The sequence below is a fragment of the Sander vitreus genome, chromosome 3 (assembly GCF_031162955.1).
Source record: "Sander vitreus isolate 19-12246 chromosome 3, sanVit1, whole genome shotgun sequence".
Taxonomy (NCBI): Eukaryota; Metazoa; Chordata; class Actinopteri; order Perciformes; family Percidae; genus Sander; species Sander vitreus.
The window spans coordinates 11,007,401-11,021,297 of record NC_135857.1 but is presented as its reverse complement, the minus strand read 5'-3'; the positions used below and the strand labels follow the sequence as shown (position 1 = coordinate 11,021,297).

General features: G+C 40.5%; 1 protein-coding gene across 1 annotated transcript in view; it reads right to left on the bottom strand.

Annotated features, from left to right (window-relative positions):
- Window positions 1–13,897, bottom strand: part of cadm1b (cell adhesion molecule 1b) — a 179,037-nt gene that overhangs the window by 50,032 nt on the left and 115,108 nt on the right. Inside the window, exons 2-3 of the mRNA XM_078243378.1 lie at window positions 7,580–7,600; window positions 946–1,092 (exon numbers count right to left, since the gene is read on the bottom strand). Of these exons, the coding sequence (XP_078099504.1) occupies window positions 946–1,092; window positions 7,580–7,600 (168 nt within the window). The remainder of the gene's footprint in view (window positions 1–945; window positions 1,093–7,579; window positions 7,601–13,897) is intronic.

The window sequence follows — 13,897 nt, the reverse complement described above, 5'->3', positions numbered from 1 at the left end:
TTAATCGAGTAGAGGAAAAACAATTCAAATAATTTGGTTTTGGGGAAAATGCTTTGGTCATCAGAATCAGCTTTATTGGCCAGGTTTGCGTAGATAAAAAAAAAAAATTAATATATATATATTAATTAATATTTTATTTTAATTTTAATATTTTAATTATATATATATATATTAATTAATATTTTAATTTTAATTTTAATATTTTATATATATATATATATTAATTAATATTTTATTTTAATTTTAATATTTTAATATTTTTTTTATTCTACGCAAACCTGGCCAATAAAGCTGATTCTGATGACCAAAGCATTTTCCCCAAAACCAAATTATTTGAATTGTTTTTATTATAATACTTATTATTATTATAATAATTATTTTTATTATAATACTGCTTTAGTAGTAAGTAAAGTAAAGCTTAAATTACTACTGCTAAAAATTCAAACTTAATGGAAAATTCCCGTTAATTAATAAGACTGACATGCATGAAAGGGCTGAACCATTTTATTTTCGAAATTCGATCTATTGTAAATATTCAAACTGTAATCAGTTTTGATTTGACGAATAAGCATAACAGGCCGCTCTTATGGTGTGTAAGTAGCTACTTAATTTGAACAAATAAATTACGTGTTTTTGTTTTTTTTATGCATACCTACAGTAAGTATATCAAATGGGCTCTTACAGTTTGGGTAAAAACTCAAACTTTCACGATCATTTTAAAATCTCATTCATTCACATTTCATATCTTTGTGTCACCGTATCTTAAATGAAACTGGATATTATGGAACTGAAAGGTACAATGTCCACAACTTTGCTTGGTGCTGTGGCTGGGAGTGTCAATGTGGAAGTGTTCTTGGTGTTTCTTTGTAAGTAACACCAATGTGTTTGCATATTTCATGCTTACTTCACAATATTTAACATTGTGTCTGAGACACTAGCACTTACGTCTAACATCTTTGAAGTAGATGGTCTGTCTGTTGGGATTGAGCAGCTGGATGACGGAGTCGTCGTTGTTCTTCACTCTGCAGCTGATGGTGGCCGTTTCCCCCTCGATCACCGACACATTATCGGTCGCCAGGTTCTGACCTTCGACTTCACAACAGACAAAAATAGAATAGAATTTCAAATGGGTGGCAAGCATTCCTGTCTGAATATTTAACAGCCTATCAAATATTTATATTTCTTACAACAGGGACTGCATGTAAACACATGCACAGTGTAGAGATACGTGAAAAGGCAGCGTAGATTGTTTGGTTGCAGCCATGTCTAATCCTTTTAAAATATAAGAGCCATGTGCAATGTTTGTCACTATTGATCTCCCCCAGCTCAGAGTGGGACCTATGAGTCAGTGCCAGATGGGCTGTAAGCTCGGCTGCCCACGAAGATAGGGAGAGAGGAGAGGGTAGGAAGAAAAAGAGACAAAGAGAGAGTGTAAGAAAGTGGCAAGTAGTAAATATGGGCCGACTGGAGGAAGAGAGGGGGAGTTGAGCGAGAGAGTTGAACAGCGAGATGAGCCGGGCTGGATGCATTTTATGGTTGAGCTTTATCAGAGCCCTCCATCTGAGGTTCCATGTGACCAATGTGCGCTCTGTGTGATCAGCTGTTTTGTATCTCTAGGACTAAAAGTGCTGTAAGCATGAGTCATTCTGTGTACACTGGCATTGTTGCCACAGACAGGCCCTGGACCTTGTCATCATAACTTACACCTCACAGCAAACCCCCATACAAAAAAGCCTGGCTTTGCCCGATACCACCCCCCCCACCCCCCACCCCCACCCCACACACACACCCTGTCTTCCAAGAGAAATAGGAATCAAAAGTCACCTTGTGCTATATTTATCTGGCAGGAGCCTCAAAAAGTGTAAGGAGAACGGTGAATACGTTTTAATGCCTCGGATTCACACCAGCGGAGGAACAACACTCCCAGCCACACAGCCCCAAGGAAACATGAAAAAGCACATTTGCATTCTCGAGTTGTCAGACGCCTCTATTGCATTCTGACATTTACAAAGTGGAGGAGAAAAAACACCTGCATTTTCAGATAGTGATAATGGGAATAGACAGCCAAACTAACATGATTCAAAATGAACTCTGTGAATGCGGCAAGCAATAAGAAATTAACCTCCTGTGGAGAAAAAGCTCCTCGGACCTGTCTGACGCAATGAGCTACCCATTTCATTCCACTCTGCTGCCAGGGATCAGGAAGGTAATGGGTAAAAACAGACACCGATTATGTCCCAAAAGTACACACTGCAGCCCATTAAAGGTTTTTAATGCAGTTTATATTTACGACTTGTTAGTGGGCATTGACATTATCTAATATTAAATTGTGAAAAAAAAGCCACAGACATCAACCAAATTAAATAGCACAGCAGAAGGTGATAGTTTATGATTCTGGTTCGGCGTTTATTGTAAACAAGGGAATATCTTCTAATAGCCACTAGGGGCAGAAAGGCCAACAGTGAATGAGTGTTTGGACGAGGGAGAATCTAAATAAACGCAGGGGTTCTCAACCTTTTTTTTCCCCCTTTTTTTTATTTTGGCAATGCTGTTATGGACCAGCGGACGGAGGGGTGGGCCGGTGGTGCCTATTGTCTCCGAAATAAACCTCAAACATTTGGATACTATAACTCACACATTATCTTACCTTGCCTCCTCTGTAGTGACTCTCAAATGATCCCTCAAGCATGTTTTATTCATGTTAACATGTTGGTTGCAACTTGCAACAATAAGAAGAACACAGCACAAACAGATTGAGTAGGTAAATGATGGGTGATTATGGACTTATGGGTAACACTTTACGATAAGGTACACAAAAAATGGGTAGTTAATGATTAGTTACTGTTTTTGAAAGAGTAATGAATGATTAGTTACTGTTTTTCAGAAGGGTAGTTACTGTTTTTCAGAAGGGTAGTTACTGTTTTTTGAAAGTATGACAAATCGATTATGTTACTGTTTTTTCAGAAGGAGTAATAGAATGATTAGTTACTGTTTTTCAGAAGGGTAGTTACTGTTTTTTGAAAGGGTAACGAACGATTAGTTACTGTTTTTCAGAAGGGTAATGAATGATTAGTTACTGTTTTTCAGAAGGTTAGTTACTGTTTTTTGAAAGAGTAACTACCCTTCTGAAAAACAGTAACTAATCATTCGTTGCCCTTTTCAAAAAACAGTAACTACCCTTCTGAAAAACAGTAACTACCCTTTTCAAAAAACAGTAACTACCCTTCTGAGAAACAGTAACTACCCTTCTGAAAAACAGTAACTACCCTTTTCAAAAAACAGTAACTACCCTTCTGAAAAACAGTAACTACCCTTCTGAAAAAACAGTAACTAGCCTTCTGAAAAACAGTAACTAATCATTCGTTACTCTTTCAAAAACAGTAACTAATCATTAACTACCCATTTTTTTTGTGTACCTTATTGTAAAGTGTTACCGACTTATGACAGCCCTATTGCCCGACAAGAACGCTGATATTGGATGATTCTGCAAAACCCCAATGTCAACATTTACTTGGCTTTGGTCTACAGCGTGGTTGAGGTTAAGGAAAAATTGTGGCTATGGTAAATTAACTTTGAAACAATAGTTCAACATTTCTTAGAGAGAGTTAGATTAGAAGATCAATAGCACTTTCATATCTGTTTGTTCAATGTCAGGGTACAGCCAGCAGGCTGTTGGTTTAGCTGGCTGGCTAAGCTAACTGCTGCTGGCCCGCTATAAAAAGACAAAACAGACTTGTTTTCAGACAGTTTCTCGCCCAGGCTGTTCCCTTTTTACACTTTGTTCTTTGTACAAATTTAACAAATCAGTTATAACGTGTTAAATGACCTTTTTAGAGCTTCTCGTGGGCAGATTTTGTTACTTTTATACAGAGCCAAGCTAGCTGTTTCCCCCTCCTACACTAAGCTAACCAGCTGTTGGCTCCACTGTAGCTACATATTTACTGTACAGACATGAGAGTGATACTGATGTTCTTATCTAACTCTCAGCAAGAACGAGAATAAGCCCATTTCCCAAAATATCGAACTATTCCTTTAAGGTATGGTAAAGGTTAGGCAACTAAAATATTTAAGGTTAGGGGAAAGACTGTGTTTACGCTTCATAAAACAGAACATTATTTGTATCCACTACTCTGACTTTTACACCCTTCCTTTAAACTTTGCTACATATGGGGCACAATATTTCTTGCATTGGCATGGGACGTAAATCTTGGGGTGCAGAATCGTCCAATATGGAGGTAATTCTGGTTTGGTTCTGATGATCTACTTTAGTTGAAAATCGGCATCCTGTTCTTGTGGGCTTTACAGGGAGCGGTGAGGAAAGATAGACTTAAGCATAGACAGACTGTGCTATGGTATTAATGCCAAATATATATGTATATATATATATATATATATATATCATATCTCATGGTCAGGTAGCAGCGTGACCTCGTACTTGATTGTAAAACACGGAATTATTGAATGAATTAAGGAATGAGAAGAGTGAGCGATTTGTTACTTCCTTGCCACATGAAAAAAAAACCTGAATAAATAAAGAGGGATAATTATGGGCATCAAATCAAAATAATCTTCATGTGGAGAGCTAAAGTGTGTAAATGTGTATTGATAACAAGTGTGCTGGAGCTCCTCTGCACATGTACTAAGTGCTGCAGAAGATGAGGCGAAAGCAATGTCAAGTGTTTTGATGTCTATTTTATTTCATCGCTGTAAAGCGATTATATTTGGCAGTCAAAACGGCAACATAGAGCAGCCTCAAAGCAAGGTTATTCTGCTCCCAATCTGTTGGACTGAGAGAAAGGGAATGCGATAGATAAATTCTCCATGAGGTTTAGCAGCCCCAAGCAAGGTTGGTCCCCCTCCAGTATCCTAGCCAAGGCTCATCTCCAATTCAAAACACACATAAATAACGTCGCTGTGATTAGCAATCCCATCAAAGTGAAAACAGGCCACTTTGTGGAACATGGAGGGGTTTTGCAATCGGAGTAAACATTTTCAATTGCCTCGGCATCCTGGTCGTGATTGGGTGCGAATAAGGAGAGGCAGTCATTAATTGTGGGTGGTGGGTGGGGATGGAGGGGGAGTGGGCAGAGGCATGGCACAGATGACTGGCTGATAAATTCACACTCATTCCAGCAGCTGTCTGGAAGAGTAAAGTGCCGTATCTCTACACATGGCTGCCCTCCTGTTCCTGCATCACAACATACTGAATGAAACAGTCAAAGGGAAATACAGACCTAAGTCTGTGTTCTCTCTCTCTCTGAGGGGATGTACAAGTATCTGGCATGGAGGCTTGCCTCATCAGCTGTACTAACCCCCCCCAAGTAAAAAAAAAAAAAGTTGACAAAATCAGGAAATATTAGCAGACCGGCTCCTCTAGCAGAAGTTTGGAGACAGGCACCTTTGAATCAAGCTGGTTCCCTCTTTGAACTTTTCTCTCTTGTTTTCACATCAAAAGACATGAAAGGGGTAGCAAAAGGCAGGACAGCCAGCCCCCAATTCCTCTCCCTTGAGTCACCGCTGTCTGCAGCAGTCGTGTCCTTTTCAAGGAACAACCAGGACTATAGCCAGTCATTAACAATAAAAGTTTCTCCCTCTCCTCCTCTGATGCTGCCTTTTCTCTGCTGCGTGGCTGTATCCAGCTCAGTCATTAAACCCTGATCCTCGTGATGAAATGCTGTTTTAAGGATCTTCACAAGGGTCTCGGGGTATACTAGCGCCCTGCTGTTTCTCCTAGACCCTTTGCATGGGAAGGTTTCAAAATATTCATACCCACAATTTGACCATCTTTTTTTTTCTTTCTTTCTTTTTTTCTACCAAAGACAACATCTTTTTAGAAACTCAGTGGAACCGATTGTATAATGATGCTACAACATCACTTGAAAATAAGGCTGTTCCACTGGAGAAATTCACCAACTAATGTTAAAAGGATGAAATGAAAATGAAATGGCCGATACACTGTTATGATTGGGTACCACATTGTAATGGCGCATCCTTTATCAAGGGTTTATAATTGTAACTGAATTATTTACTGACGCTTTCTGACGTTTTAAGCCATGTTCACTTCCCTTCCAGAGGGGCGGGAGAGAGTCAACAACATTTATAACTGCATTATTACTAAACAGAAAGGATAAACACCAGTCACAACCTAGCAACCCAAAACAGTCATTTTGCTGACTCATGACTTATCTATAAAGCATCAGTAAATGGTTTATAAAGCATTAGTTAGGAGTTAGTAAGTTAGAAAGGACTCACTAAACTGTTCACCGCTCCCTCTAAAATGTTTTACATTATTACATTAGCGAAGGCACCATGTTTCAAGCTCACAGTTGTCTGCTTCAAAGGGATGAACCTGATAAATTCCTAATGTAATAAAGTAAACATATTTTAGGGCAGTGCTTAAGTGGCCTTGGGATGCAGAAATCACAGTTTTAGTTTTTCGGGACTTTCTGTAGCATCTGGACAAGTAAGATGAAGATTTCAACATTCATCATTTATTAGAAAGGTACCAATACTTTCTGTGTGTGTGTGTGTGTGTGTTTGTTTGTTTAACTATATTCATGGGGTCCAAAAACCGGGAATACAGTATACTTTTGGGGTCCCGACAGCTTTGTGGGGCCAAAATGCTAGACCCCACAACTTTAAAGGGCTGTTTGATGTTTAAGACTTGGTTGTAGGATTAGGGATAGACTTAGGTTATGGTTAGGGTGAGGGTAAGGTTTAAGGTCAGGCATTTAGTTGTGATGGTTAGGGTAAGGGGCTAGGGAATGCATTATGTCAATGACGGGTCCCCACAAAGGTGTGTGTGTGTGTGTGTGTGTGTGTGTGTGTGTGTGTGTGTGTGTGTGTGTGTGTGGGGGGTGGGTCAATAATTCACAATAACCTCACACCATGTTGGAAAGAAAATAACATAAAAATAACATAAAGACCAGAACGGTTAGTTCACCTCTTTCAGACATTCAGAGAAAGGAGGAGACAGCCGCACATCTTACCCAACACTTTGGTTTATGACCAACTTTATGTTCTTTGTGATTATTGATAATTTGCGAATCTTAGCACGCTAACACAGGAAGATAAGATGGTGAATATGGTGAACATTACACCTGCTAAACATGTTAGCATAAGCATTTAGCTCAAAACAGCTGTGCAGCCTCACAGAGTTGCTGTAGAAACGTCTTGTTTTCATTAAGAGAGATAGCCTAGTTATAGCCAGTGGTGTTTTATTTGTGCTGTTGGTATAATTACAATTGGTAAAGTGCACCTCCTAGCATCTTAGATCCCAGTAAAAAAGCTAATTAAAAACAGAGAAACTAAGTGGCAACCGAGTGGTCTGAAAACAAAATGAAAATCTGCCATTACATGTGGCGAAATGTTGATTTGAGAATTAAGAATAAAAAGCGGATCTGCATTGTGTGAGTGTGTGGCTCTCTCTCCTCCAATCCTGAAAAAGAAAACGCCAACATAACCAACCATTCATGTAAATATGCACAGATGAACAGACTGCGATGGACAGCCAATCACCAGACACAGACAGAAGCAAGCACTTCCAAATGAACAGCAGGTAGCATAAAAGAAAGCGTACCTGTCACGGTTTCAGCAGCTCCTGTTGCAGCGCAGGACGAGAGCAGAAGAGAGAGAAAAAAAAACAAGACAGGTTGTGAGCAGACAGGATGCAAGCAGAGAGCCATATTCCACTGGTAACAAAAAAACTCATTCATAAGCGATAAATAGGGCTGGTGAAATTCATTAAATTCAAGCTCGATATTTGTGTAATTTTCCACCAATTAAGATAACTACAAAAGGCATCATAGTGAGTATTTTTTTATAATCCAGGCATTCTATTTTGCCACAGGTGTGTACGATCCCCGACGTGTAATGAGCCATTTTTCTCTCTTCATCCGGCGTCATATTAATATGGAGTAACCGAGGGAATGTGTGGACTTTGTTTTTCTCCCCCTCATGTCCCTGATTGAGATTCCAGCCAGCTCCGCTCTAGAGCAGCCACTGCCTGGAGGCGCTCCCCTAGGACCCTGCGATGTATCCTGGAGAATAGAGCACCCATTCGGAACGGTGCCCACCCAAACTGGCATCTCACAGGGCATGGGAGACTGGCGTGTACCCAAGTCCCCGCAGCAGTGCTCAGGGCCTGCACCCTCGGGAGAGCTTCCATCATTCATTGTCTGCTATTCATAAACTACCCCCTCCATCCCCCCCCCTCGCTCTCTCTCACACACACACACACACACACACACACACACACACACACACACACACACACATACACCTCTTCCGTTGCTCATTGCTGCACATCCATATCTACATTTTTATATTTCACACGCCATCTTTTATTATATTGACATTTCACACGTTATTTTGGAGCTCCTTCACTCTGGCTGTGAGCAATGTGGGCTTTAGTGGCGAGCATACAGTATGTTGAAGTGACTTCTTGTCTCACTTGTCATTGCGGGCGTAATAAGGGCCTAAGGTATGACACATGTCCTTGTTATACTCCTTTGTGCATTTTCAGTGTGTCAGCGATTCCCTCAGGATAAAAGACGTGTGAGTGACAAATCGCACACAAGGAGAAACAAGTTTTGAACATTGTCCAGGAGCCTGCTGCAATCTCTCACACGGCTTAAGCCTCTGCTTCTTTAAAAACTTCAAGTGTCAGTCAAAACTTTGTCTTTATTATGCAATCATTCAACATAATGAGACTTGTGGGGCAATTCTGCTTCTGCTGAAATCTGCTGTGATTTGAACAAAAAAAGAGGCTGCGAGCTTGATAGCCAGACTCAAAATCGAAGCTTGAATGAGCACACCACACCGTATGCGTCCCGGTCCAACCAGCCCTCAGGACAGCTCATAATGAGGCTTTTGAGCTGCTTTAATTGCCAGGTAATTATAATGGTGTAGCAACATTATGTAAATGACTCATTATCATCTTGTATGTTTAGCATATCTGCCCTCATTTTATGTTACAAGAGTATAACCCAGAAAAATGTATCACCCTGATACCAGTGTTCCATCTCAGTGTTTAATCTTGTCAACAGAGACCTATATCTAAACAGAGACACTTGTGATATAGTGCGGTGACACCTTCCCTAACCCTTCAGTATGATCCACTTCCTGCTGGTGGCCTCTGAAGGGGCTATAAATAGCGTTGTGGTGTGTCAACCGTGCCCCTCTTCTCTCCTTTCTACCTGCAGCACATTAGGTAGAAGTTATGAGGTGCCAGCTCGCCTGTGATTAGATGTCATGGCTGTCGCTCTGCTTAGACAGTGCTGATAGACAGATTTCTGGGGAAATGCATGTGATGGCATCCGTGCGAGCGCCGCCGTTGCACCAATCTGTCAATCACGGCGGATGAGAGCAGGCAGGCCAACCATCCTCCAAATAATGTCTGTCCTTGTGTCCTTACCTCTTTTCCTTTTCAACCGAAGCAAAAATGAAGTGAAAGTATCCCGCTTTCCACTTACATTGATGCTACATTTCTTGCTAGAAACACACTCTGGAACATTTTAAAAGGGCGTATTCTTGCACTGCATTGTTTTTCTATAAGATGCCAGGCTCCAAGTGCTCTGGCATTCAGGTGTCTGTGTATAACCCATTGCCACCCCAACACATCCATAATAATCCGCGCTATTTTTTGAGTCACTGAGGCAAACTTAGATCTCAGGAGACTGGCTGTCTGTGTGGTAAGAGTGGCACATAGCCTCTCTCTCGCTCCTGCTCACTAAAAGCAGTGGGGTAACACTAATGAGGCAACATTTCTTCTCAGTAATAGTGAGAGGCCTTTGAATTAATGTTCTTCCTTTCAGGTAAAACATTCCCTTGCTTATTTATGCTCATGATCTGCAGCGTGTTGCATGTCACCCTAGTGTGTGATCGCACTGCATAACAGGGGACAACGGAGATGGATGCTGGAACTCTGTGTAGTTCCCCATAGAGATCCACATTGGTTACCTGTGTGTGTGTGTGTGTGTGTGTGTGTGTGTGTGTGTGTGTGTGTGTGTTGTCTGTGAAGCAATGCTGTCTCACTGTGTGTAGCCCACTGTGTTTTCATTTAATTAGAGGGATCAGAGGTGGGCTTCAAACTTTTTCTCTTCAAGGAAATCGGATGGAGAAGCGAGCTCCTGCAGAGTGGACCCAATATACACAGACCACTTTTGAGGTCAGGAATTTCACGAATGTCATCAAGAGTTTTGGCTGTCCTCGCAAAAAGACAGAAAAAGTCTTTTATTGTCAGGCATATTCATTTTCAAATCTGCATTAAATACAAACTTAATTCATACATTACTGATAGATAAATAAATGCCCTTTACTTTGTATATGGGAACTATTACTGAAGATTTAACAAAACTCAACCCAACTCAAGGTCCACTAAATAGCATTTCCCAGAGCATTCAATCATATCACTAGGTCTTCATCAGCAGAAGCAATTATTACATTTACATATCCATCTTCATGGCAACTGTGCAAACTCCATACTAGAGCTGGAATTATTAATTGGTGGACATACAATTCTGATTAATCGTTAAGTCGATAAGTCATTTTTAAGCGCCAATGTCAAAAAGTCGGATTCCAGCGTCTCAAATTTAACTATTTCCTGGTTTTCTTTGTATCCTATGACAGCAAACTGAATACCTTTGGGTTTTTGGACTGTTTGTTAGACAAAACACGCTTTGGGCTTAAGACATTTTTGATTGGCACTTTTCACTATTTTCTGACCTTTTACAACGTTTACTTGAAAAAATAATTGTCAAATGAATCAATAATAAAACAATTAGTATTCGTAGCAGCCCTACTCCATATGCTGATGAAGATAGGATTATACAATTGAAAGCTCTGGAAAAAGCTAGTGGACCTTGAGTTGATGAGAAGTCTTAAAAGTGCTACGGATGAAATCAGCTACTGAGCTGTCAACAGATCCATCTCCATAACTACTGAGAAAAATCTATTCGCTGATGAAGACTGTGTGATACAATGAAAAGCTCTGGAAAGAGCTAGTAAGTGACCTTGAGTAATTTTGTTTTGTTTTTCAAGCTACTATAAGTCATTAATTAACTTCCATGCTTATTAGTGGAGGGTTGCCACTGTTCAGTAACATATGACACATTTGTGCCTGCAATGTCTTGTTTTGTTATCCTGTAAAACATTGCAGTTTTGTGCATTATTCAGTAAGTCCCATTTTATTCACAGACTTGACCTGCTTCTTATATTATTATCAGCTCTCAGGTACAGCTTAATCCAGCCCAACCTGTCAGTGAGATATCAAAAAACGCTCACCTGCAAACACTTCTGGGAATACTCGGATTAATTCTCCCCAGTCGACTGAAACATATTAATCAGCTTGGTTTACAGGAGATTCAAAGCGTGTTTCTGCACGATAAACTGCAATAAGAAGGAGATTTTGCCAGTATCCCCTCAGAGGTGGTTAATTGCTCACTGTTAATGGGATATACTTTGTAAATGTCCAATCTATGACCTGAATGTTTGTGTTGTACTAAAGCCAGGAGGACACATGTAGCTGAAGACAGCTTTTACTCCAAAGAGATTAAGGGATAATCCTTCAGAAATGCTGGCAGATATAAAGCAGATATATTGAATTTGGTGCCCTGCCTCCTCTTTGTAAAGTGCTATGGGCATCTACAATTGCACATAAATAACAAGAGATGGATGTTCTTATGAATAAAGGCTAAGACTAAGACATTTCAGCATCAGTAATGCCTTTTAAAAAACAAAAAGGTATGTAATCTCGTGTGTGTGTGTGTGTGTGTGTGTGTGTGTGTGCGCGTGTTGTCACTCACAACACACATGAACATGTCTCTGCAGCTGACACACCAAAAGAAGCTGCAAACAGCAACCATCCGCTTTAATGACAGCTCAGGTAGCGTTCGGCTCTCACAGTGGTGTCAAGAAAAAAGCGAACACTAACACATTTCTGACTACTGTAGATGCCAGGCTGCTGTTCCACACAGCATCACATGAAAGACACAGAGCTCTTCCCTGTTACACAAATAAAATGGCATCAAAAGGCAAAAAAACGAAATACAAAAAAAAAAGGCAGCGGTTGCTTTGTATTTCGTTCGACACATCTATCAAAAGGTAATTTGGCATAATAAAACTATCATACTATGAGGCAGGATGTCTCAAATCAACATAATATGAGGCAGGAAGAGCATTATAGTAACACTTTTAAGTCATGCTGATTGTGACAAATGCAGTAACTTCAGAGGTCTATAAATCACCAACCAACTGCATTGGCTGGGAGGTACAATGATTTCCTTTTTCTTACGAGGCACAATCATTCACTCTGTTATGTTAACAAGACTGGTTGACTGAGAGTGGACTTAACACTAGAAGTGCCAGAATTCCATAACTACTAGAACTGGCGTGAGCGGTCATTTTGACCGCCAGATTCCAAACTCTATAATCTCTCATGATACATACCTAATTGCGATATTATATTATGTATTGTGTTAGGATATCTTTAGAAAAACATAATAACACCGTATGTACCGTAATGTACATTTTAACGAGTTTAATTATACATTTGAGTAGTAATACGTGTTTCAATAATTCATATCATGGCATAGTAAACTGTAATTATTTCATACATTCATATCCTGAAAAATATGGTGTTGAAATTCATTCAACTTAACTCATAACAGCCAAATAACAATTAAAAGTATGTTATTTGAACATTTAGCTATAACCTAACCTGGCACTGCCTCCGTTTTGGCATGTGCTGCGGTGCGCAGCGCTGCTCGGACTGTGCGCCGCTGCCCTTCTTTCCTCCATAAACTCCGCTCTCAGCTCCTCTGCCAGTTGCTGCATGAACTTCCTCCGGACAATTTTACTGCTGGTGCACTCCTTGGAGAGGATGTGTGCAATGATTCCAGCCAGTTCGAGGATGTATAAAGTTATATGAACACGTAAACAGCCACCCGCCATCTACGTGTTCCGCGCCTTTCACAGAGCGAGCGCCCGGTGTTTGCCTTCTGATTCAAAACTGAGTCCATCCACGCCGTAGTAGCCCACGTTACCGACTCTGGCTTTGCCTTTGGCCCATCGGTGATGCCCACACTTCTTACTTGAGATCGCTAGTTACGTTTCTCTGTCAGAGACTATGGTAGTTACTAAGCAACCAAGATGCATCTTCAACCGCGCGAAAAATTAAAAACAATACCGCGAAAATCCGAGCGGTCAATATGACCGTGTATGGCCGAAATAGGTAAAAGTGATTGTATTTTCTTTGCCTTTTGTGTAATGTATATAAAAACAATTTTAAATTAAAATACAGACTCTTTTAGGAAAAGTCAGGCAGCAGCAGGATTGTATTTTTTTATTCAGCAAAGTTATTACACATATAAATTTCAAAATGACCGTCATGGCCGTTCTAGTGTTAAGTGCAGCCGCGGCAGTGTGCTCTGCACCCAAAAACCAATGCAGCAGAGAGAGATTCTTGCTTAAAGCCAAGCAAAGCTTAACCTCTGGCAAAGTGACACATCTCATTCGGCTTGTCTATTTTGGGTGACGCTGCATCTTTTTGTATTTGTCTCCTCAGAGGCAGCAGGCACTGCTGCGAAGCCTCTTTTTCAGCCCTGGTCTTTGTTTTTTTTGAAAGAAAAGTTGCGGCAGGAGTGCTGCGTTTGTTACCACAGGAGAGAAACCGAAGCTCTGATTCAACACACAGCCATGCCCGGATCAAAACGCACGCAGAACGATTCGAATCAAAGCCTCCAAGGAGTCTTGAGGGAGGGATTTTTGCTATTCTGGAGACGCTGTAATGCCTCACCTATAGTATGGTCTCTTGCCAGGAAAGCTTACATGAGCAATGCTCACAGAAGCAATGTGTGTGTGCTTTCTAGCCTGTCTGCCAGCATATCTGCTTACTCAC